Consider the following 22425-nt stretch of genomic DNA (forward strand, 5'->3'; position numbering starts at 1 on the left):
TATTTGCTTAGTGGCCAAATAATGTCTTAACTTTTAAAATACATGTATATCCTCAGTGTGATTTGGAAAGCAACCAAAAAAGAGTAAGTTTTGCTCCCATTTTCTTGTTAAAAAACTGTCAGAGTCATCTTTTTCTCATGGGCAACAGACGTATCTATGTACAAAGCAAATGAAAGTCAAAAACAAACATAGACTACATATTGTGTGTCAACATACCCATGAATAACATGTTTAAATACTAAGATGTCCCATCTATTTTACAGCAATGCCTATGGTTATACAATTCCATTAAAAAGACAATTTGGATTGCGACGATTCTCAAAGCAGTCAGCACTACGTATAATTACAGCCTTTGGCGTTTTCCTTCTTATACTTTGATTCTGCACATGTACTGTAGTTTTTTATTATTATTATTATTATTATTTTTATATAAAAATGGAAAATGTTATTGCAGTAAGGCGTACCTTAGAAACAACTTTTGCCATTTCATTTACATGTTAAAATATTCGTTTATACCGTGAAACCTCGATTTAACGAAGTGCCAAGGGACTGGGGAAATTTGTTCGTTATATCTAGGGTTTGTTATATCGAAAACCTCGAATTTATGGAAAAACAATCAAAATGTTCGTTATATCGATATCAATTATTGTTTTTCACGCTGTTAAGTTGCACTAGCCAGCATTTACTGATCTGAACGACTGTCAAAGATATCATTTGTCCTTTAATGTCCAATTTCGACATAGATATGAACATATGCCTTTGAAGTCGTTCTCCTGTTGCAGGATTAAAGTACTTTTTTGGTTGGTCTGTTCATCTTTTGTCGTGTGTTAACTATAATTCGTTATACCGGGGTACATTTTACGTTTGGGCTTCCGGATTGTGTTCGTTATAACGAGGATTTCGTTATATCGAGGCTCGTTATATTGAGGTACTGTTCCATACATTTTACAGTAACTTTGGCCGGGCTGAAGTGTATCTCGTTCATTATACCGAGGACTTCGTTATATAGAGGTTCGTTAAATCGAGGTTCCACTGTGGTCAAATCGCTTATTTGTTTAACACATTAAGTGATAAACAAAAGATTATCAACTATTTTAGATTTATTGGTAAGCTGTACTTTCGGCTTCCTCGGCAGCAAAGGACAGCTCCAAATCACTAACAGGATCCTCGTCCAACCAGCCGTAAACGTCTTCATCTGATATAGCTACCAACTTGTTGTTCTCGCAACTGCACTCTTCTTGAGAGAGTCCGCGACATTTCTCGCAAGTTTTCGTCGCACCATTCCCATTGTGAACACTTTCTAAATGACCGATGTCTTGGTTGCTTAACCTCATTGCAGCAATTGGTTCTTCATCATTCAACGTAGGTCTATTAGTGCCATTATCTAATGATCCCAAACCCTCCCTTGTTTCTATTTCGTTTCCCTGAAATTCTTCCAGCGTCTTCTTATGATGTTTTTGCATGTTCCTGACAAGCTTGCCAACACCTTCACTGACATCACTGGCACATAGGGCTTGAACCTGAAGCATTGAATCATCGTCCCAGTCATCCTCGCAATTAATGTCACACTGTGCGCCATTTGTATGGCTTCTCGAGGAAAATAATCCTTGCCTGTTGCTCTCAGTTGCATGAAGAGCCTCTTGAGTTTTAGAGTTACAGGAATTACTGTCCCCGTAATCCTCACATTCAGCCGCAAGTTTACAAAGCTCTTGATCGTCCCAATCTTCTGACACAAACTCACTACACTGAAACGAAAACAGGACTGAAGTATTATTTTAATAACAGAAATAAGTGGACAAAATATTTAACAATAAGAGTGAGAGCTGAAGGTTTCTTAAAAACAAGAATGTTTCTGTCGAGGGTCTATGGGCTGATAGCTGCCCGCGGAAATTGTATGTTCTAAAGACAAATATTAGCCCAAAACGAAATTCGAGAGCTAATAAGTAGCCGTTTAGAACATAAAACCTTCAAGGGAAACCATCAGTCCATAGGCACGAGAGTTAAATAGTTCCCGCCCAAAAACGGCAAATGAAAATTTAGTGATAAACTTAAACTATAGATAGTAAGTGTCTGTATAGCCATGTTATTGCACATTGCGAAGAGCGTGAGTTCGAGCTCTATGCTTTCCTCGTTGTCGTAAGACCCTAAGTTAAATTACCTGAGCACATGACAATGGATTAATCTCGTCAGGAATAGGCCTTTCTGAAAATGAAGTAAACAAAAAGTGACTTGCCAAATGTTATGAAGTAAGTTTCATTAATTATTGAAAACAATTTTAGCAACATCTTGGAATGTAGATTTTAAGGTGTTACAAATTTCCATAATTATAACCATCCCGATTACGGAAATCTTCTGCAAGGTTGGATTGGTCACACGTCACATACCAGGAGAACGATAGTCGATGTTTTTGCAGTCAGGGTCGTGACACTTTTGGTAATATACACCAAGCCTCAAATCTGCAACAATCCTGAACAAAAAAAAAAACAAGAAATTACGTGGTTATTTAATGGCTTCTTGAACATATAAGAGTATGTTAAATAATGTTTCATTATTAGTTATGGTGCAAAACAATAATATCGTATTTTATAAGAAAGCAGCATTTCTCAGAAAACAGTGACACACATTCGTGGTTATTTCGTACATTATGTGGTTGCTTTTGTGTGCTCTTCCAATGTTCTCACACCAACGGTTCTTCAAGATGTCGTAAGTCAGTAATTTCCCTGTCGATTGAAAACGAATTTTATTTAGCCTCCTCTCAAGGAAATTATATACAACTATTATTAAAGTATATTAAGGGCCTCAGTAATTTCCTAGCTTGTACTTCTCTTGCTGAACTAGGTAAACCGGCTGAAACAATTCAGGCACTGATGCTATACTTTAACTTCAGAGTAACAAGCAACTGCCAGCACTCTGTTTTACGATACCATGACTATTTTCTAATGTTGTCGGTACGTATGCGTCACCCTGTTTCCCTTTACATACAATGTGGGCATATGATGATGATGATGACGACGATGATATTAAAGATGATGATGATGATGATGATGATGATGATGATGATGATGATGATGATGATTGGGGAGTTTACGCAACCATGATGGTAACGCTGAGGACAATTTCGATAAAAAAATTCATTAGCTTAAGAAATTCCTGAATATCTTGAGCTATTCAAGAAATATAGATAATTCACCGTCGTGGTTCACATTCTACCAAAAACGCAGAATTTGGTCATATCACGTTTTTGCAGCTCAGACGGATAACAAATATACCAAGTTAGTATAATTTCAGAGGTGATTATAAGAATTGAAGCATTCTGATTGGTCGAGAAGCTCGGCTTATGAGGTTATATTCACCCCGCGCGAGGTGGGAATTATTAAAAATGACTACCAAGGCTTTTGGACTGAAAATAGTTTCAAGAGATGGTTCTCAAGGCATTAAAAATAATCGTAAACACGATGGTTTTGGCGATCGATGAGAAACCGAGTCAGTCAGATCGATTGAGCAAACATTATTCAGTTCTCTTCTCACCGGAGCTACTCATTTTCGAGAGGATTCACACATTCGCTTACAAGTCATCAACAATCATACAAAGGTACCTTACATCTATCTTTCTCATGGTGTTTCTTTTGTTCCGTTTATTGCTTTACCTAAATAAATTCTGATTGCAATCGATGATTTAAACTGGTTTACACCGTCTGCAAGCGAGCACTTGTGTTTGCTGTTTTCTTGTTTGCTATCGTTATTTTGCAGTTTTTGATGATTACCTCTTAAAATTATACTAAAACAATTATTCACCTCAGACTCCGTGATTATTGTTGAATAATCCCCTCGACTTCGTCTCGGGATTATTCAACAATAATCACTGAGCCTGAGGCGAATAATTGTTAAATGTATAACGCACATACTGATACAGAGAGCCATTTCGGGACGTTCTTATTCCTATCAATCGATTAGTCGTCGTTGTTTGCCTAAAACCCATGGCATATCATTTGATATATTTTTTTCTTAAAAATCCAAGACAGATTTTGCACAAGTTGCATTAAAAACTGGTTTAACATCATGGTGCTGATAGTTTAATATACAACACTATCCCAACCATCTACATAGGTGATACAAAGCAATCAGGCCTCTACCCCTTTCCTTTCCATCTTAACCCGATCTTATGCATCACTATGTATGCTATGAGCTCTCAGAAAAAGAACTGAGCGTTTTCAAGCTACCACCACATATAAAATCATAGTAAGCAAATTGACTTTTTATCCTAACTTGCAAGAGTGTCTGCTTCTTTAGCTGACCAAGCTTGTGAATACCTTGCGGAAAGAAGACCCATCTTCTAATTTCACCCTGAACTCCTCCCTTGTTAATGACTTGTAATATGAATTGGTCAATCTCGGGATAAGGTGAGTGTTCATAACCACTCTGGGAAGATGCTGGGCTGTCTGAAAACAAAAGTAATTCTGTCAGTACTAAGGGGGAACCTATTTTGAAATTTGAGGCTTAAGAGGTTCTTATACAGAGGGTGTATAACTGGCAAGTTTTAGCTAACAGGTTGTTAAAAATTAGGTTCTTACTCGCAGGTTTTTACTGTGAATGTCTCATGATATCTGTTATGATGGATGACAAATAACATGGACTTCTACACCATAAATGGACATCATAACAGTTTGTTGTCTAATAACATTGGATATTCCGCAGTTTTGGATGCTTTACCTGATGTATTTAAACCAATTATTCCCAGAAAAAATATTTTGACAAATTCTAACCTCCAATATAGATGTATACAACATACGCAGGCTAACAACGTACCTGAGTCCTGTGATCCTTTCTGAGAGGATCTTTTGGATGATTTGGCACAACTGTCACATGTTAAAACTTTCACATCCTTTCCTCCAACTTGCATGCTGTTCGGATTTGATCATTTTTGTCTTAACACACGATAGCCATTAAAGGTGCAGCTGTCTCTCTGCACAGCATACTATAATACTGTAACTAAATGTATTACATGCCTCATAACCTCTCAAACTCATAAATAATACATAATAATAATAATAATAATAATAATAATAATAATAATAATAATAATAATAATAATAATAATAATAATAATAGTAATAGTAATAGTCTTAATGTTCGTCAGAAGACTATTAAAAATGGATGCACCATGATAATAAAAAGACTTTTTAGCGACATCTAAATGAAATTTGGGTAGTATAATGTCAGTAAAAGACGATCTAGTGCATCTATTAAAAATATGTTGCTTGCCGCTCTGGCTACGTAACAGGAAATAGTCTTTAAGGTATGAGGGAACGTCTCCGACCAAGCACTTGTTAACTAACAGTGCACAGTGCTTCTCCATAGTTTTTGTAAGAGGCGGCCAGCATAGGTTCTCGAGTAATGTTTCCCTGGCTATGTCAGGTTTAAAACCGTATACTATTTTTGCAGCTCGCCGTTGCAGGCGTTCGAGAGACTTTAAACAAGGAGTTAAAACAAGGAAATTAGAACTACAGCTGTACAATCATGTTTTAGATATGAGATTTAATTAGCATATTATCTAGTGTTTTATGATTTTTTTCTCTAATTTTTTCTGTAGTTTTAGTTTGTCTTGAGAAGATATTTCAGACACTTGAGAAAGTGTTTCATCACATTCCAAACACCTTGAAGTTGGTCAAAACTACTCTAGTCAGTGGCATGTGTGAGACACTCTCTCTCTCATGTTTGATTTATAATGTACATGTATCACAATCTTATGTCAGAGCCACTCTTAGCAAGACGTTTTGATACAGCTAAGGTTCACGGTGTGTTCTATTCAGGTAACATTGTGATTTTTGGGGTGTCTTTGGCACATTCTTTTCATCAGAGCATGAGTATGGGAACAAAATTCAAGTAAGAACAGCAGCCTTTTAAAATTTTAGTCTAGTTTATCAAAAACTGAAGGAAGTAAAGACAATGACAGTTTACCACAAAGCTGTTCCAAACTTCTTCAATAAATGGGTCTGATGTGCTCTCACCTGACGTTGGCAACCAGGGAATCCAGGAATAACAAGTACTCGGGGTCTTTTGAAAAACTTCCTTTCCTATCCCTGAAGCTGGGCTGAGACGATAGTAAAATGCATTCTTTAGACAAAAAATAACATAGAAATATACAGTGTAGGCCTGCAATTTGTGCAGAGAGCTATGTAGCTGTTGTCCTTTGCATGTGTTTCAGGCTTATGATACTGGCCAATGTCAACCTTACGTTATAGGCCTGCAATGTGTGCAGAGAGCTATGTAGCTGTAGCCTTCTTACACATTGCAGGCCTATGGCTGGCCAATAACAGCCTAGCAATATAGGCATGCAATGTGTGCAGAGAGCTATGTAGCTGCAATCCCTTGCACGCATTGCAGACCAACCATACAAGCATTATAGGCATGCAATGTGTGCAGAGTGCCATGTAGCTGTAGTCCTTTGCAGGTATTACAACCCAAAAGAACTTTGTAATTGATGTAATGATACTATTTCTATTGTAGTGCTGAGATCTGGTATTTACCTTAAAGATGTTCTGGTCAGAAACGAGAAGATGGGCATTTTTCCCAATCTTTGTTGATTTGAAAATTCTAAAGTTTCTATTCTTTGTGTAGACTCCTGCAAGTTAAAAGCGGAACTACTCACTGATGATAAGCACAATTAGAATGAGATCAATTGCAACAGAGGCCATCATTTTCCATAAGAAAGTTCTACAATGAAGTAATCATATTATTTAGTTGTAACAAATAAACTAACACACCTTGGTCACAAAATGTCCCAAAATTGCCTTTTCCATCCTTAATAATAAGCTCCTGCAATTCTTGGAGACTAACTACAAAATTAAAAGGTCTTTAGTAAACATACTTTAACATATCAGCCAGCTTAAAAATCTTTGCACTGCAGAAATTTAATTAAAAGGTCTTCAGTAACATACTAAAATACAAATCAGCCCAGCTGACAAATCTTCGAATTGCAGCAACAACCAACATACCTGACAGTGATAAACAGCATGCCAGAGATTAATGTTTTTCTTGCAAACTAATAGCCGATTCGCTCTATAGCAAGCGTCTGCAGGGAATCATGGTAGTTGTATTCATCAAATCATGTGCGAGACTCAGCAACGATGCACGTTGCTGAGTCTCACGCATGGTTTGATGAATACAACTACCGTGATTCCCTGCAGGCGCGCGCTATAGAGGGAACCGGGTATTGATCGTAAATTATTCTAAAATTGCTGCTTCAGTGATTCTCTCGACATGTGATTCTCAGATTGAGATGCAATTCTCATGAAACGAGACCAGTAATGAGACGAGAGGTGATAACTTACTTTTAAGCAGTACCGTAAATCTTATTCAACAGTTAAAGAACAAAAGGGTAAAACCAACACAAGCACATAGACACATAATTTACATGCTCTTTGGAGATGCTGAGGTTTTGACCCTTAAAATCCCATAGATGGCATAGCACTATAGAAAACCGCATACATGTAAATGAAGTGTTTCAGACCGGTCATTACTTGGGAGTAAAATTCCAAACTGAGCTTAGCCAATAACACAGATCCCTCAAGACAGATCATCCAATATCCCTCAGGCATCAGACAAATATTATTGAGGAGGCAATGAGGGACTAACATGTCCTCTGTTCACTCAGGGTAGACAATTACACACACTTATTGAAACAGCACAAGGAAACACATGGTGCTTCTGAATACCTAAAAACTATTCATACCTGAAGCAAAGCATTCATCTTCTTTTCCTTCATTGCTGTTAGCATTAACAGATTGTGAATCATCATCTTCATTTAAATTTTCAGTTAATGGCTTGGTCTGAGTTGTTGGATGAGGATTATCAGAATCACAGTCTACGCTCTTACACAACTCAGATCCAAAGCCAAGTTTCCTTTCCAGTAGTTTACAAATGTGCCGCACAAAGTTTCCTGGGAGGAGACCAAAAAAATTGAAAATTTTTATGAAGGTGAACTTGACTGTGTGAAATCGGATGATTTTTTTTGTGGTTTTCTCGTTGAAAATGCTGGACGGTCTGTTACTTTTAACTACCTCTGGGGTTAACCTGGGCAATTTTACCACTTTCGTAAAAAAATTAACAGCAGCAATTATGCCTAACATGCCAATCTCACCCGCATGGATGTTATCTTTAAAAACAGCCCCAGGTAAGAGGAAAATGAGATGTCTTGAAAACTTGGCAGTGGTGCTGAAATCATAAGCAATGATAGTAATGGTTACAACTGAAGAAGAATAAGATGGACATTACAAAAGACAAAGTTTTACTTGAAAACATTGGCAGATTTTGTGATGCATTATTGTGACGTAGCTCTTTGAACTTGACAAACAAACGGTACTTGGCAACACTGATCATGGATGGCACCTAACTGGCACATACATGTAATCATGAAGAGAACTAGCAAAGGTAGAAATGTTGTTGGGTTACTTTGTTGACATCTTACCTATAGTTAACAATCAATCATGACAAGAGGTCAAATGATAGTCAAATGCCATTGTTTCCTTTTTTTGAAAGAATCATTCAAGACTGACCTTGAATCCAAATCTATAATGCACTTTCTGTTACAATTTACGTCATACATGTCCTTCAGGTGGTGACAGACATACTACAAAAATAAAACAATATTCAGACTTGGCCATTTCATATCTGGTAAATCATGCTTTACTTTATTGAAAGTTTAAATTTCCCATTTTATTTCTCTTTTTCTTTTTTTCTTGTATGGTTGAACTTGAAACAGGGGGATAAAAAGAGATAAACAAGACAGAGTAGATAATTATGCTCTTGTAGTTTCCTTGAAAACCTGACTCAGTTACAGACCAGAAATTAATTACCCATACCTGGTTTCAGCCCAAAATGCCCCCCTCCCCTCCCTCTTGGGATTTAAAGCTGCAACTGATTAATATAACCACCTTTATAAATATCTCCACCATCTTAGTTCCATCCTTTCCTGGGTTAAATTCTGTCTTGAACTCCAAGTCAAAGTACAGCCTGCATGCAGCTCCTAGAATGTACAATCACATACATGTAACAATACAATATTTATAACAGTACTATAAAACATGGAAATGCATGAAAGTCTCACTGGATCAAATGTATATAGAATCAAAGATCTCTTCGAGATATCGACTTTTTTGCATGAAGTTAGTATGAGTAGAAGGTTTATCCTGGGCATTGTTGTTCGAACATATCATGGAAGAATTCAGTTCAAGCATTTTTTTTATTTTCGCGGAAGAAATGCTGTATTTGTCAGTCGCGATGGCTGGGCGCTCTGCGACTCATATACTTTGGCTTGGTTAAAAATGGTAAACTTTGACATTTGCCTTTAATCGATATAGTTATTTCCTTTCGAGTTAGAAATATTTCTACTCGGCTTAGTTCAGGGTTCCCGATAAAGGTTACGACAGATCTAGAGTTACCTTTTGTCTTGTCACGCAATCTTAACCCCACATTGAGAAGTAAATTTTCATTTAGATATTACCAAAAGCCGCTTCTCCTCTCGTTATTCTTTACCTTAGGGCTACACATGCCATTTCTAACGACTACATTTCCAGTAAAACAGTTGCTGTTTTTTTTCTAATGGCGATGCATTAACTTCTGAACAGAAGCAAAAACTTTTAGCGTTTACTGCTTCCACCGAAAGTAATTTCACAACAGGCTACAAAAACACTTGTAAATATCACTTCACACCTGCATTGAATGATGTTGCAATTCTAAATTGTGCAACTCAGCAGAAATAATCAATTGCCACGAAATGAGTTCCCTTTGGTTAACTATTAGCAACGTTTTAGTGTGTGAAAGACTTGTACCAGTACAAATTTGCGTTGTTAATCGTTTTAGGTTAAATTAATATTAGCGCCTAAAGACTTGTACCAGTACAAATTGCGTTCTTAATCATTTTAAACTTCGTTGCCTTCGAGCGCTGAACCCCTCACATTCTTAATTGGTTATGTCACGTAAGATTTGGGCTACTCGCGTTTTTAATTGTTATATAATGTTTGTAAATTTGACAAGTCACGTTTTTTCTACAAGAACCGAAGTGTTGAAGCACAACTATAGAGTGACACTTTACAAGTCACACGCTTTGATCACCCACAGCGGAAAGTATTCCCTTGAGAAATTAAAGCAGTCCCTATCCACTATTCTTCTTTTCTTGCTTGTAAACAAGCAAAAAAGTTGAAAAAAGGAATAAAAAAACTACAGGTACAAGGTAAGGTAAAGTCTGTGTCCGAGCCAAGTGGCCCATACATGTACTGTACAGCCAGAGCTTATCCCGGTTTCTGTAGCATTAAGTGACTAGGAGTATTGCTACTCCCCCCTGGATGGGGTGCTAGTCCACCACAGGGTTACCCCCCCAGCAGTAAATTCGCCGGTACCCATTTATACACCTGGGTGGAGAGAGGCACCGTGAGAGTAAAGTGTCTTGCCCAAGAACACAACACAGCACCCTGGCCAGAGCTCAAACACAGGCCATTCGACTCAGAGTCGAGCACTAACCATTAGGCCACCCTGCCTTTCACAAAAACAAAGAAAAAATGAAATTTACCTTCTGGTATGACCTCATAGTAATTCCTGTCTTCAGGAGAACATCCTCTGTTAATTCAAATGTGGAATTTATCAGTCCTAATGGAATATTTCTCAAAAGGATTTGGTTCAAACTTTCTGTCTGTGGCTAGAAATAGCAACAAGACTTTCCCTTCAAGAAGATATATTTATCCTGACTTTCCGCGTGTGCATTAAAGGCATGCATAAAAGTTGTGTTTCTTCACAGAAACAACCTACAATTAATAATAACAATTAATCAGTTTCGCAAAGTTCTGCTATCAATGTGGGCCCTGTTTAATCTTGACAGAGACAAAATTTCCACTAATTTCGGTACCACAGCTCATTTTTTTCAACCTCCTTCTCCCATTTCAATGTAAACTGTCGATGTTGTTGATCGTGAAAACAAAGCCCAAAGGAATTGCAGACCCATTGAGCACAGGAAGAGACGATAATGATGACGATGATGATGATGATGATAAATAGATTTTACCCGGTCATAAGTCAAGCCATTTCCAAAGTGTGTGTGATATCTGTTTTTATACCATGCCATAGAAAATACAGCCAATCAGAATACAGGAAAGCCGTTGTATATTCGACGGTATTCAACCCAACCTTCCCATCGTGCACTGCGAACTTATTCTCGATGAAATTTAGTAAGCCTATTTTCTATGGCATGGTATAAAACAGTTACAAAACACTTTCTCGTGGTATACTATGGAATATCCCACTTGTCACTTGTATTTTCTTCTTATACACACTCGCCTAAAGGCTCGTGTGTATACCGAGAAAATACAAGTGTCTCATGGGATATTCCATAGTATACCACTTCGAAAGCGTTGCATAACTAGTATGTCTTAACTAGTTTTGTCCACAGTTGTAGCAGTTCTTCAAGAAAATCTGTTTACATTTTTTTTTTTTCTCGCATTTTTCCTGCCAAATATTTCTAAATCTCTCTAAGACACAATAAGTGACAATTCTGGCAATTCAGTAGCCATGCAAAATGTAACCAGTGACTGCAGTTTGCTGTGCAGTAAGTCACTGAACCATACCTTGTGTATTTATACCAAAACTGTGGTAAAGTGGCAACAATGTAGATACGCTTTCCATCACAATCCTTTTCTCTAGCAAACATGTGAACATCCTGTCCAGTAATAACATTGAATACTTTAGTTGTTTTATCCACAACTCTAGAAAAACAGCACATCTCAAGTTTGTGCTCCAGTTACATTAAAATCATTAAGTACATTGTCATAAATTGTTCAGAACATTATTGACATTGATTTCCAAATTTTGAGACATTGCCATCTACCTATACAGTCAACTCTTTCTAAGACGGACATCTTCAGAACCGGCATTAACTATCTGTCTAAGGGAGTAAAGTTACTGTACAACGACTGAAAAATGCCAGGGATGGGACCAACACCAGGTGTCCATCTTACAGGTGTCCCTCACAGAGCAACCCTCCAAGTTTATTTTTTCCTTAGCTAGTGGCCATTTGGCCACCGACTGCTTAAGTTTGGTTGCCAGTGAAAGATTTTAGTCACTAAATTAAGCTCACGCTTTCAATCCTTCTACTCAAATTTAGTCACCAGGCTGGCAACTTTGGTTCCAGTTTAGTCGCCAGCTCCAAAATTTCAGTCGCCATAGCAACTAAAATGGTCTTAACTTAGAGGGTTGCAGAGGTGTCCATCTTATAGAGGTGTCCGTTAACAGAGAGTTGACTGTATGTATCTAAGACACCTGGTTTCAAGAGAAAGAAAATGTCTCTTATTTCAGAACAGAAGCCAAAATATAGAGGTCTACTGGAATGACCATTCATGCGACCATGAAATAACAATAAATATTTATTTATTACTGTTACATGTACATAAAAGTAGCAATTACTCACCTCTTGACAAGTCTTTAAGTAATCAAAAGCCATTTGTTGTCGTGGGAAGGTTTCAAATATGGGCAAAGGGTCATCTATCCTAATTGACATAGGTACATGTACACAAGGTGTAAATTACTGATTCGTTAACCACTCCTAAAATTAATGAAATGACCACTAGGGTACTTTGGTTTCTTGGGCAGAGGACTAGTTAGAGTACACACTAGTCTATCCGTGTTTTTTTCTAGTTTAAACTTCACAATATTCTTTGTGGTTGGAACAAGCCACACTAAGTAGTCAAACTTAAAATCTGGGAGGGGGGAGGCTAGGGTACTCCCTCCTTCATGTGTATTTGTATAAGTTTGTCATACAAAGCGGCATAGAATTTGAGCTTACTCAGAATAGGTTCAAGCCATACATGTATGCTTGGGTTCCTGGGGTGCATACTTCCTTATATATTCACTATATACAGTAGGTATATGGGGTGCCATGGGGTTATTGGGCTCAGCCCAAAAACATTTGTTTGTTTTTAAAAACGTTTTTGACATTAAAAAGAGTTTTATAACCATTTTGCAAAATTTTGACCATTTTGGTTTGAAATAGGATATAGTTTGTGCACTCAGGTCAATAGCTGGGTATATTCTTGGAAAAACTACTTGAATTTGCAACCATTGTTATTCATCTCTCGAGAACTGTGATTCTACAATATTGGGAATTCAAAGCCCTTCTCAAATGTTTACACAAAGGTAGGGTCTTGTCTGGAAATAGGTCATCAATCCTTGGGTGAGGTGTGAAATAAGGTAGGGAAAATGACATATTTTGGTCTGAAAAAGGGTTTACAAGGAGTTTAAGGGCATTGCACACCCCCTCCGAATTTTGGGAGAGTACTTTCAGGGCTTAGGTTCTAAATACACTTACAATCACTTTGAAATACTGTGTTCTCCAGTTCATAATATTCCCCGATTAACATTGAAGTCAATATCCTGCTAGCACAGTCGCTTCAATCTTTCCTAGATAAGTCAGGAAAGAGGAAGGAAAGATCAAAGTGACTCTGCTAGCAGGGAAAGAAGTCAACTAACATAATTTCTATAAACAAGTACAACATTTTCCTTTTTCCTACCTTAGATGTCTTTTAGGTAATATTGGGTGTTTGCTGAAGTCATCGGCACATCTTTCCAGTTTAATCTTTTTTTGTTCCCAAGTTTTGTTTGTTCTGCCACATAAGAAAAGTCACTCAGTGACTTAAGGTGGTGGCAAAGGATGACACATTGTTATCCATGATGTTTCTTGGGTGGGCAAATGAGGGGGACACAAAACAAATTAATGTTTTGTGTCCATACCACACAAACAGGGAAACATTTGTTGCAAACACAAAAATAATTAATGTTTCTAAAAAAAAAAACAGAAACATTTTTTGGGTCTGCGACAAAAGTTGCGCATGCGGGCAAATGGGGAAACATAATTTTTTTTTTGTGTCCGCAACAATGTATCCAAAACATTGAATCATGTTTGTCTCCACCTGCATTTCTACTACCCACAGGCTAGTAGAAATGCAGTTTTGGCTAGTAGGTCCTGGGCTTTCAATAGCAAAAATGGCTAGTTAAAATTTCAGGAATTTGATTACAAGAAAACCATACATTAAAATCAACTCCAAGATAACATAACTCACAAATCCATTGTCGGTCGTCACATATGAAATTACCAAAAAGTCACCTGAATGTAACCCAAAAGAAAATGATAACAGAGCCAGTGAAGATGGCAAAGTGCCTCTGCCAAACCTAAGTTACCGGTAGCTTGAGAATTCTGGCTAATAGAAAATTGGTTTTGGCTAGTGAAATATGAAAGTTGTCACTAGCCAATAGGCTAGCTAGCAAAAAAGTTAGTCTTGAGACCTGTTTATATTTCAAATTAGCATACAGTAGTACAAAAGGTGACAGTACTCCATGTTGTATCCAGAGCCACATCCAAGGACCCCTGAAGTCTGTTCCAAACACTTTACCCTCTACCCTCTCCCTCCCAACCACCCCAGGGGGGTACTTTGGCTTGTAAATGACGGGGATGATCGAAGGATTTTTTGGGGTTTGAAATTTTCGATTCCGGGATATTTTTGGGTTGGAAAATTTGGCAAGTATGTTTTTGGGTGACTTGATTTAAATAGGGGATTTTTTTGGGTATTAAAAACGAACTAAAGTGCCTTGGCGCGGCCTTGGCGGATTTATGGTATGATGAATAAACAAACACGAGCGTTCAATTTTTTATGGTTTTCTTTGTGTTATAGTATTGGCAACATTAATTAAGGGGTAATTTGACAAGGGATTTTTTGGGGGGTTATTTTTGGTCCAGGGATTTTTTTGGGTCCTGCGTTTTGCCTCCATTCGATCATCCCCGTCATTTACAAGCCGGAGTACCCCCCCCCCCCCCGGGCCAACCACGTCTTCACCCCCCTCCCCCTCCCCATAACAGTAGTTGAGATAAGAAGAGAGGGGGCTTTGTAAAAAATTGCCTGTTTTCCATGGGTGAAAGAAAAAACTCAACTAATAAGCTTATATTAATATAATAAGCTTATTTTTTTTATATATTAAGCTTGTATTTTAAAGTTCACTTTTTACCTCTTCGAGCTATCTCCGTAGAACTTCCTGATCTTTGGATCACTTTTTGCCATCTTTTCCGTGGACACTACATATATTCAGTCTGATTTAACGGTCAACATAACGCTTCTTTATCCGTTGATTTAAAGCAGTTCATTCCCGTAATAAAATGACAGAAAACTTTGCGTAGGACATGTAATCCGCCATGTTTTCAATGTTTCGCGGGCAATAACGCTCGACAGGGATTGTGGATAATAACACCATATTTAGAACCCTATGCGATTGCAAAGACTTGTGGGAGGAAGATCAAAAGCGCGTGTCTTTTGCATTTTCTTTACCGGCGAAATCTATGGCGGAGTTTTTACGGTATTAAACCAGCGTTTACGAAGCTTTTGCTGGCTGATTTTCACTTTAACACCAAAGCAAGATGTCCAAAAGAAGATTGGATGTCGATGGGAACTCATCCAATTCGTTAAGCACCGCGAAAAGGATTCGGGAAGAGTTGAGGTAGGCAAGCAATTTTTGCGTAGGACAGATTTGCATTGCAGAAGGTCAAAATCGGCAGCTGTTGAATCTGATCTGCAATGAAAGTGAAAGTTTCTGCATGTAAATTGCCTCTGCTGTGTAAAATAAATCTGTGACTCCTCAGGATCCGGCAAATACTTTTAACTATACGATGTACAGTGCTTCAGTATTGTTCGTACAATTCAATGCAATCAATGCTGATTGTATTTTGAGGAGCCTGAAAAGGTAAAATGGGAACTGGGATTTGCCTATTTCTTCACTGAGAATGAGTTTTGGGTCACTGGGACCGGGAATCACAACGAAAAAATAGGAATGGAGCTGGGATTTAGGCAAAAAGTGGGCTGGAAAATGGGATTTGTTCAAATTTTGGCTGGGAAATGAGATTAGTACCCCCCTCCCCCCAAAAGACCCTCTATGTTCAAATATTGTAAACTTAAGTTTGGTGAGGGCTGAAAAATGCTTACATCAAATTTCCCTCTTTTGTTAAGTACTATTATCAGACATAATTTTGTTAAATGCCCTTAGTTTTCTGCCATGTAGTAGCCTCATGCGTATTTACATGTACATATACAACTTCTTACATCCTCGTCACTTCAAGTCCTCAATTACATCCACTTTTGTTTCCTTTTTTCACTGTTTTCAGCAACCCAAGTAATCTGCGTGGGAAGATTAATCCTTTCAATGGCAAGCTATTCACAGACAAATATTTTGACATTCTGAAGAAGAGAATTGAGCTGCCAGTATGGGAATACAGGGAGAAGTTTATGGAAGGCATGAAAGAACACAAAGCATTTGTGCTTGTTGGAGAGACAGGGTCTGGAAAAACAACCCAGGTACTGTATAATAGTTGTATTTAAACTTCAAAGAACTATGACAGGATATATACATGTACATGTAGTGGTAGAAATTTTTTTTTCTGGACAAAGAGCATGCCATTTGGCTTCCGAACTTAAGTTATTAGCATACAGTAGGTTATTAGCATACATGATATACTTTTTGCTTCAGAAACCAGGCTAAAATACTGGTACCAGTGAGCAAAGCTGTGCTCTAAAAAAAATGCAGGATGCCCAAAGGCTCTTATGTAAGAAATCTTGGGTGCCCAGCCCTTAAAGCGTTTATGGTAGCAAAGTTATGCTACCATAAAAAGTCACCCACAGACAAAACTAAGTCGGCTGTACATGTGGCACCTGGGCTCTGCCAGAGTACCGCTCTGAATGAGACCTCTGGCTCTTCCAACATCTGTGCGTTGAACAGCCTCTAACCTAAGGTTTACATGTAAGTGAAAAATTTCATCAGAGATAAGTAGTGAAAGTTTATGAACAATGCTTTGCAGATTCCTCAGTGGTGTCTTGAAACTCGCATGGACAAGCGCAAGGCCGTTGCCTGTACACAGCCCAGGAGGGTGGCTGCTATGAGTGTCGCACAGCGTGTCGCTGATGAATTAGATGTGATGATTGGTCAGGAAGTTGGGTACACTATTCGATTTGAAGACTGCACAAGCCCTAGAACATGCCTGAAGTGAGTACACTGTAGTTTACATCTAGCCATCTTGAGCAAATTACTGTATCAAATTAATAATGTTAATTTTTGTTTGTATAATTATTTAACAGTATTATGGTGATTATAATTTTCCAAGATCTTAATTTGCTCCTTGTTCCTATCAGTATGAAATAATAAATGTATACAAATGTACAAATGTTGATGAATGAGCTTATTATTTCTGAAATAATAAACGTTTATTATCCGTAATCCGTTTATTATCTATGATCTCATTTGGAGAGATCTGTTGAATTCTTATAATGCAGCTTTTCAAAGCGGGTCCCTATCTATTTCTCAAAGGAGGGGAATAATAACGTTAATACCAAAAGCTGATGGGGATCTGTCTGAACTTTCCAACTGGCGTCCAATATCTTTACTTAATATCGATTATAAAATTCTGACTAAAGCTTTGGCAAAAAGAATAGAACAATTCCTACCAAAATTAATTAATTCAGATCAAACCGGATTTGTTAAGGGAAGGTACATAGGCCAGAACATAAGACTTTTAAGTGATGTAATGGAATATCTAAATGCTAACAAGACCTCGGGACTCCTTCTTTTTATAGATTTTGAGAAGGCCTTTGATAGCCTTGAATGGGATTTTATTGTTAAAGCCCTGAACGTTTTCAATTTTGGCCCAAATGTTAAAAGGTGGATTTCAATTTTTTATAACGGTGTGCAAAGCGCAGTAATAAATGGTGGATTTTTGACCAATTATTTTAATATATCTAGAGGAGTTCGTCAAGGTTGTCCGCTAAGTCCTCTTTTATTCATCCTTGCTGCGGAACTGCTAGCAGCAAAGATACGCCAAGAACCAAACTGCAGGGGCCTGTCCCTCCCAGATGACCAGGAGGTCAAAATATCACAGTTTGCTGACGACACTACTATAATAACGAAAAGTGTTGAATCTCTCAAACCCTATTTACAGATCTTGGATTGTTTTGGAATCATCTCTGGATTAAAATTAAATAAGAAGAAAACTAAAGCTATGTGGATCGGTTCTATGAAAGACAGCAATTTGAAAGTACTTGACTTTAAAACAACTAAAGAACCTATTAAAGTTCTTGGAATCCATCTATCCTACAACAAAAACAAATGTACTGAGGAAAACTTTTATGTCAAGATCAACAAAATGAAAACAAAATTAAATTTATGGCTTTCAAGAGACCTCACGATATATGGTAAGTCTTTATTGGCGAAAGCTTTAGGTATATCACAGCTAGTGTACGCAGCATCGATGCTGACCGTTCCAGAATCGGTTATCAAGACTGTACAAGAGAATCTGTTCGCATTTCTATGGAAAAACAGGAAAGACAAAATAAAAAGATTGGTTATGTATCAACCAATAGCAAAAGGAGGAATCAATTTTGTTAATTTTTGCACGGTCGTTAAATCTTTACGCTTGGCTTGGATTGGTAGATTACTAGGCGAGTCTGACGATAAATGGAAGGTAATCCCCAATTACTACCTTCGAAATTATGGTGGTTTATTATTTTTCCTTAAATGCAATTATGATGTAAAATCCTTGAAAACAGGTCTACCCCTCTTTTATCGAGAACTTCTTCAGTATTTTCAGGATCTCAAAAATACAACAAACATCTTTCCAAATGGCGAACTCATTCTTTGGAATAACAATTTGATAACTATAGACAATGCAACCCTGTTTTGGAAATCATGGTTTGAACGCGGAATCGTGTCAGTAAAGGATGTGTTAAACTCTGAGGGCAAATTTTTATCGTACGAAGAGTTTAGCAACAAATTTAACATCACCACAAATTATTTGCACTACTTTCAGCTAATTTCAGCCATTCCATCGGAGTTGAAAAGGAGAGCAGCTCAAACTTCTATACCTGCAGCTGATCTTTCCTCGACCTCCGCATCCATTCTTTCAAACAAAACTTCAATTAATCTGGCTGAAGCACGTTGCAAAAATTATTACCAATTGTTCAACAACCATGATCCTATTGTCCCGAGTGGTGTAAAAAAGTGGCAGAGTAAATTCCCTGAAAAACTTGGTGAATGGACTAGAAGTTTTCAAGATATATATCGCTTCACAAAGGACAATAAACTTCGTCAATTTTGTTTTCGTTTTCTGCATAGAACAATTGTAACGAAGAAAGAACTCAAACTATATCACCTAGCCGAAGACGATAAATGTATATATTGTTTTAATGCGGATTCAATAGAACATACGTTTATCGACTGCAAGGAATCTGTAAAACTTTATTTACAAATTATATCATGGTTCAATCATCGTCAAGGTACTGAGGTAACACTCTCAAAAGAGCAAATTGCTTTTCATGACACAGGTCACGCGACTAATGTGCTTTCGGAACCCATAAAACGCAGGCTAGATTTGCTCATCATCTTGGTCAAATACTATATCTATTCTTCAAAATATCTTCAGAAAGAAATGTCTCTAGATGAACTCGCCAATAAACTAATGGTACAATGGAAACTAGAAAGATGTGCTCAAACGTAAAGCTGTTTTAAATAATAATAATAATAATAATACAAGGTCACTGTAGCGAATTTATTTTAAAAAAAAAATTGCTCTCAATAACGAAGTGTATTTTTTAAAAAAAAAAAACCGTAATACTATAAGTTAATGCATGGACTCTTTTTGTACTTTTGTCGTGTTTTTTTTTTTTTTATCATGTAAAAGAAAAGTAACATTGTATAACATTGTATAATCTCCAATAGTGTATTTAATTGTAAGTAATGTACGTGTTTTTAAGTGTATCAATAAAGTGTGTTTATCTTCAAAAAAAAAAAAAAAAAAAAAATCCGTAAGATGCGTGCTCTTCAGAAAAATAAACTGAAAACACTGGATCATACGGATAATAAACTGACATGTCACGATTTTTACTTATAATATACGTTAATTTAATTTGGCGTCCGGAATTAACAGAAAATTGAATCAATTTTCTGCTATAAAGTTACATCAGATACTTGCATGTTTAGATAGTCTTCTTGATAGTCTTTATTTATTTTATTTTTGTTTATTTTTTTTTTTTCGAATTCATCTTTTGTCAGCCAGACTTGGCACACAACCAAATTCTTGTGCTACATGCACGTAATATTAAGAAGAAATGTACAACAGTCAGTAAGGAGTGTTTTATTCTACCATACAGGTACATGACAGATGGTATGTTGTTACGCGAGGCCATGACAGATCCCTTGCTGGACCGGTATGCAGTTATTTTGCTTGATGAAGCTCACGAGAGAACTCTTGCCACTGATATCCTCATGGGTCTACTGAAAGAGGTACACATACAGATTTACATTTTACACGTAAACTACATTCCAAAGGGAACGCAACTTTATGTTGGAAAGCGCACAGTATTTTGGGTTTGTGCCCTTGCTTGGGTCCTTTTACATGACGTATTGTGTTCTGTGGGAAATAGACACTCTCACAGCACCTTTCAACGGCAGGAGTATTTACAACCTGTATGGGATTGAGAACAGGCAAATTAGATTGTGTCAGCTAGCCGACAAGATGAATGGGGGTGGGATAACCTATAATTGAAGACCTCCGTGGGAGAAGGGTGGAAGTGATTTTTGGCTCAAAATGAACAACTCGAAATTCTGCATGTGCGTTTGTTTACGTCCATGAAACATTGTCCTGGTTTTATTGTGGCTCGATTTTGCTTCATTTTTTAAGAAACAACTTAATTAAATGCAAAAAATCATGTTTCTCCAGTTGGCGTCTTAAGAATTTGCTTTGTTGTACTAAAACAAAGAAACTTTTTACATAAGTATTTCTCAGAAAGGAAGAAAAAACAGGCGAAAATAAATTCAGTATACTGTTGAGCTTATGTACATGTAAACAACCCTGCATGCAAAGTTTGGAGTTGTTTTGGCAATGTTAATTTTGAGGCAAAATCACTCACGCCCCCTTTTTCCACCGAGCCATTCAATTGCTACTACTGGCATTTATTTCTCATAAGGCAGAACCTGCATATTATGTGCCATACTGACAGAAACTGAGCACCCAACCCCACATCACAACTAACATCAATATAACTGTGTTTCTTTACAGGTTGTGCGTCAAAGACATGACCTGAAGATCATCATCATGAGTGCAACTTTGGATGCTGGAAAATTTCAAGATTACTTTGACAATGCTCCACTCATGACAATACCTGGACGGACACACCCTGTTGAGATATTCTACACCCCTGAACCTGAGCGAGACTACCTGGAGGCAGCCATTAGAACCGTGGTACAAATTCATATGTGTGAGGAAGTGGAGGGTGATGTTTTGCTATTTCTCACTGGACAAGAGGTGTGTCCCAGCTTCATGCCAAGGCCTGGTTCACACTAGGGACATAACAACATGGACGTAACATAAAGAAAAGATCAGTCCTTTCCTTATGTTGTTATGCTTATCTTATTTTGTTCCAACTATGTCGTTATGTTGTTCACACTGCTGACATAAAGCATCAATGTGAGGTGTTTTTTGCATTTGCGTGACCTTGCCCTTTTGTCGTTATGTTGCTAGTGTGAACCAGGCCTTAGTTTGATGGATCCCATTTTTGTGTTGAGCTGGATTTCCATGAATTTGTGCTATGATACTTGTTTTAACTTCTACATGTAGCCAAATACAAGTACATGTAGCTAGTAATGCCAACCTATATCGATATTACGTTGAAACATCTTCGGATCTTCCTCTGAGTCAGCAATCTTCGGAAAAGTTTGAAAATTTTCAGAAACACTCGTATGACCTTCAGACAACATTTTTAAAATCTTCAGAAATCTTAGGAAAATTTTAAAAAACCTCGTTATTAATAGGTTTATAAAATAAACAAAATAATACATGGTTTCTTGGAGATAATTATGAAATTTCTCCTCTCGTGTTCAAATCAATATCTCAATCGTTCACTGCACTCACTCATGAGATATTGAGCTGAACACTCAAAGAGAAATTCTATCTATAATTCTCTATGTGTTCTGTTCACACAGGAAATTGAAGAAGCTTGTAAAAGATTAAAGAAAGAAATTGAAAACTTGGGTCCTGAAGTAGGAGAGTTGCGCTGTATTCCTCTCTACTCCACTCTACCTCCTCAACAGCAACAAAAAATTTTTGATCCTGCCCCAGCTAAGCGACCCAATGGTGCCATTGGCCGCAAGTGTGTAGTGTCGACTAACATAGCTGAGACATCCCTCACAATTGATGGTGTTGTGTTTGTTATTGATCCTGGCTTTTCAAAACAGAAGGTTTGTTGTACCATACAATGTATGTAGCTTTGATATTAGCGTAAGAACACAATGCCCAGGCGATGGATGTACAGTAGAATCCTTTTAACTGCAACTCTGAAGGGAAACAAAAAACAGTTT

The 22425-nt window shown here is 37.4% G+C and overlaps 2 protein-coding genes across 2 annotated transcripts; one reads left to right on the plus strand and one right to left on the minus strand.

Annotated features, from left to right (window-relative positions):
• Window positions 1-321: 321 nt before the first annotated feature.
• Window positions 322-15243, minus strand: LOC144642434 (DNA-directed primase/polymerase protein-like). The gene is made up of 18 exons (XM_078501383.1): window positions 15043-15243; window positions 13554-13646; window positions 12455-12533; window positions 11616-11707; window positions 10568-10614; window positions 8934-9025; window positions 8556-8629; window positions 8141-8214; window positions 7733-7939; window positions 6765-6836; window positions 6528-6622; window positions 6009-6091; window positions 4807-4901; window positions 4311-4439; window positions 2642-2720; window positions 2385-2467; window positions 2159-2202; window positions 322-1745 (listed from the first exon to the last, which is right to left on the minus strand). Exons 1-18 carry the CDS (start codon window positions 15093-15095, stop codon window positions 1101-1103), a joined length of 2136 nt encoding a protein of 711 aa, XP_078357509.1. The 5' UTR covers window positions 15096-15243; the 3' UTR covers window positions 322-1100.
• Window positions 15244-15328: 85 nt separating this feature from the next.
• LOC144642435 (ATP-dependent RNA helicase DHX15-like) lies at window positions 15329-22370 on the plus strand. Its single transcript, XM_078501384.1, has 6 exons — window positions 15329-15528; window positions 16190-16379; window positions 16880-17064; window positions 20220-20352; window positions 21128-21373; window positions 22051-22370. The coding sequence occupies exons 1-6, from the start codon at window positions 15449-15451 to the stop codon at window positions 22330-22332; spliced, it is 1116 nt and encodes a 371-aa protein (XP_078357510.1). The 5' UTR covers window positions 15329-15448; the 3' UTR covers window positions 22333-22370.
• Window positions 22371-22425: the final 55 nt, after the last annotated feature.

This window comes from Oculina patagonica, chromosome 2, assembly GCF_052425735.1.
Source record: "Oculina patagonica isolate OP01 chromosome 2, crgOcupat, whole genome shotgun sequence".
Classification (NCBI taxonomy): Eukaryota; Metazoa; Cnidaria; class Anthozoa; order Scleractinia; family Oculinidae; genus Oculina; species Oculina patagonica.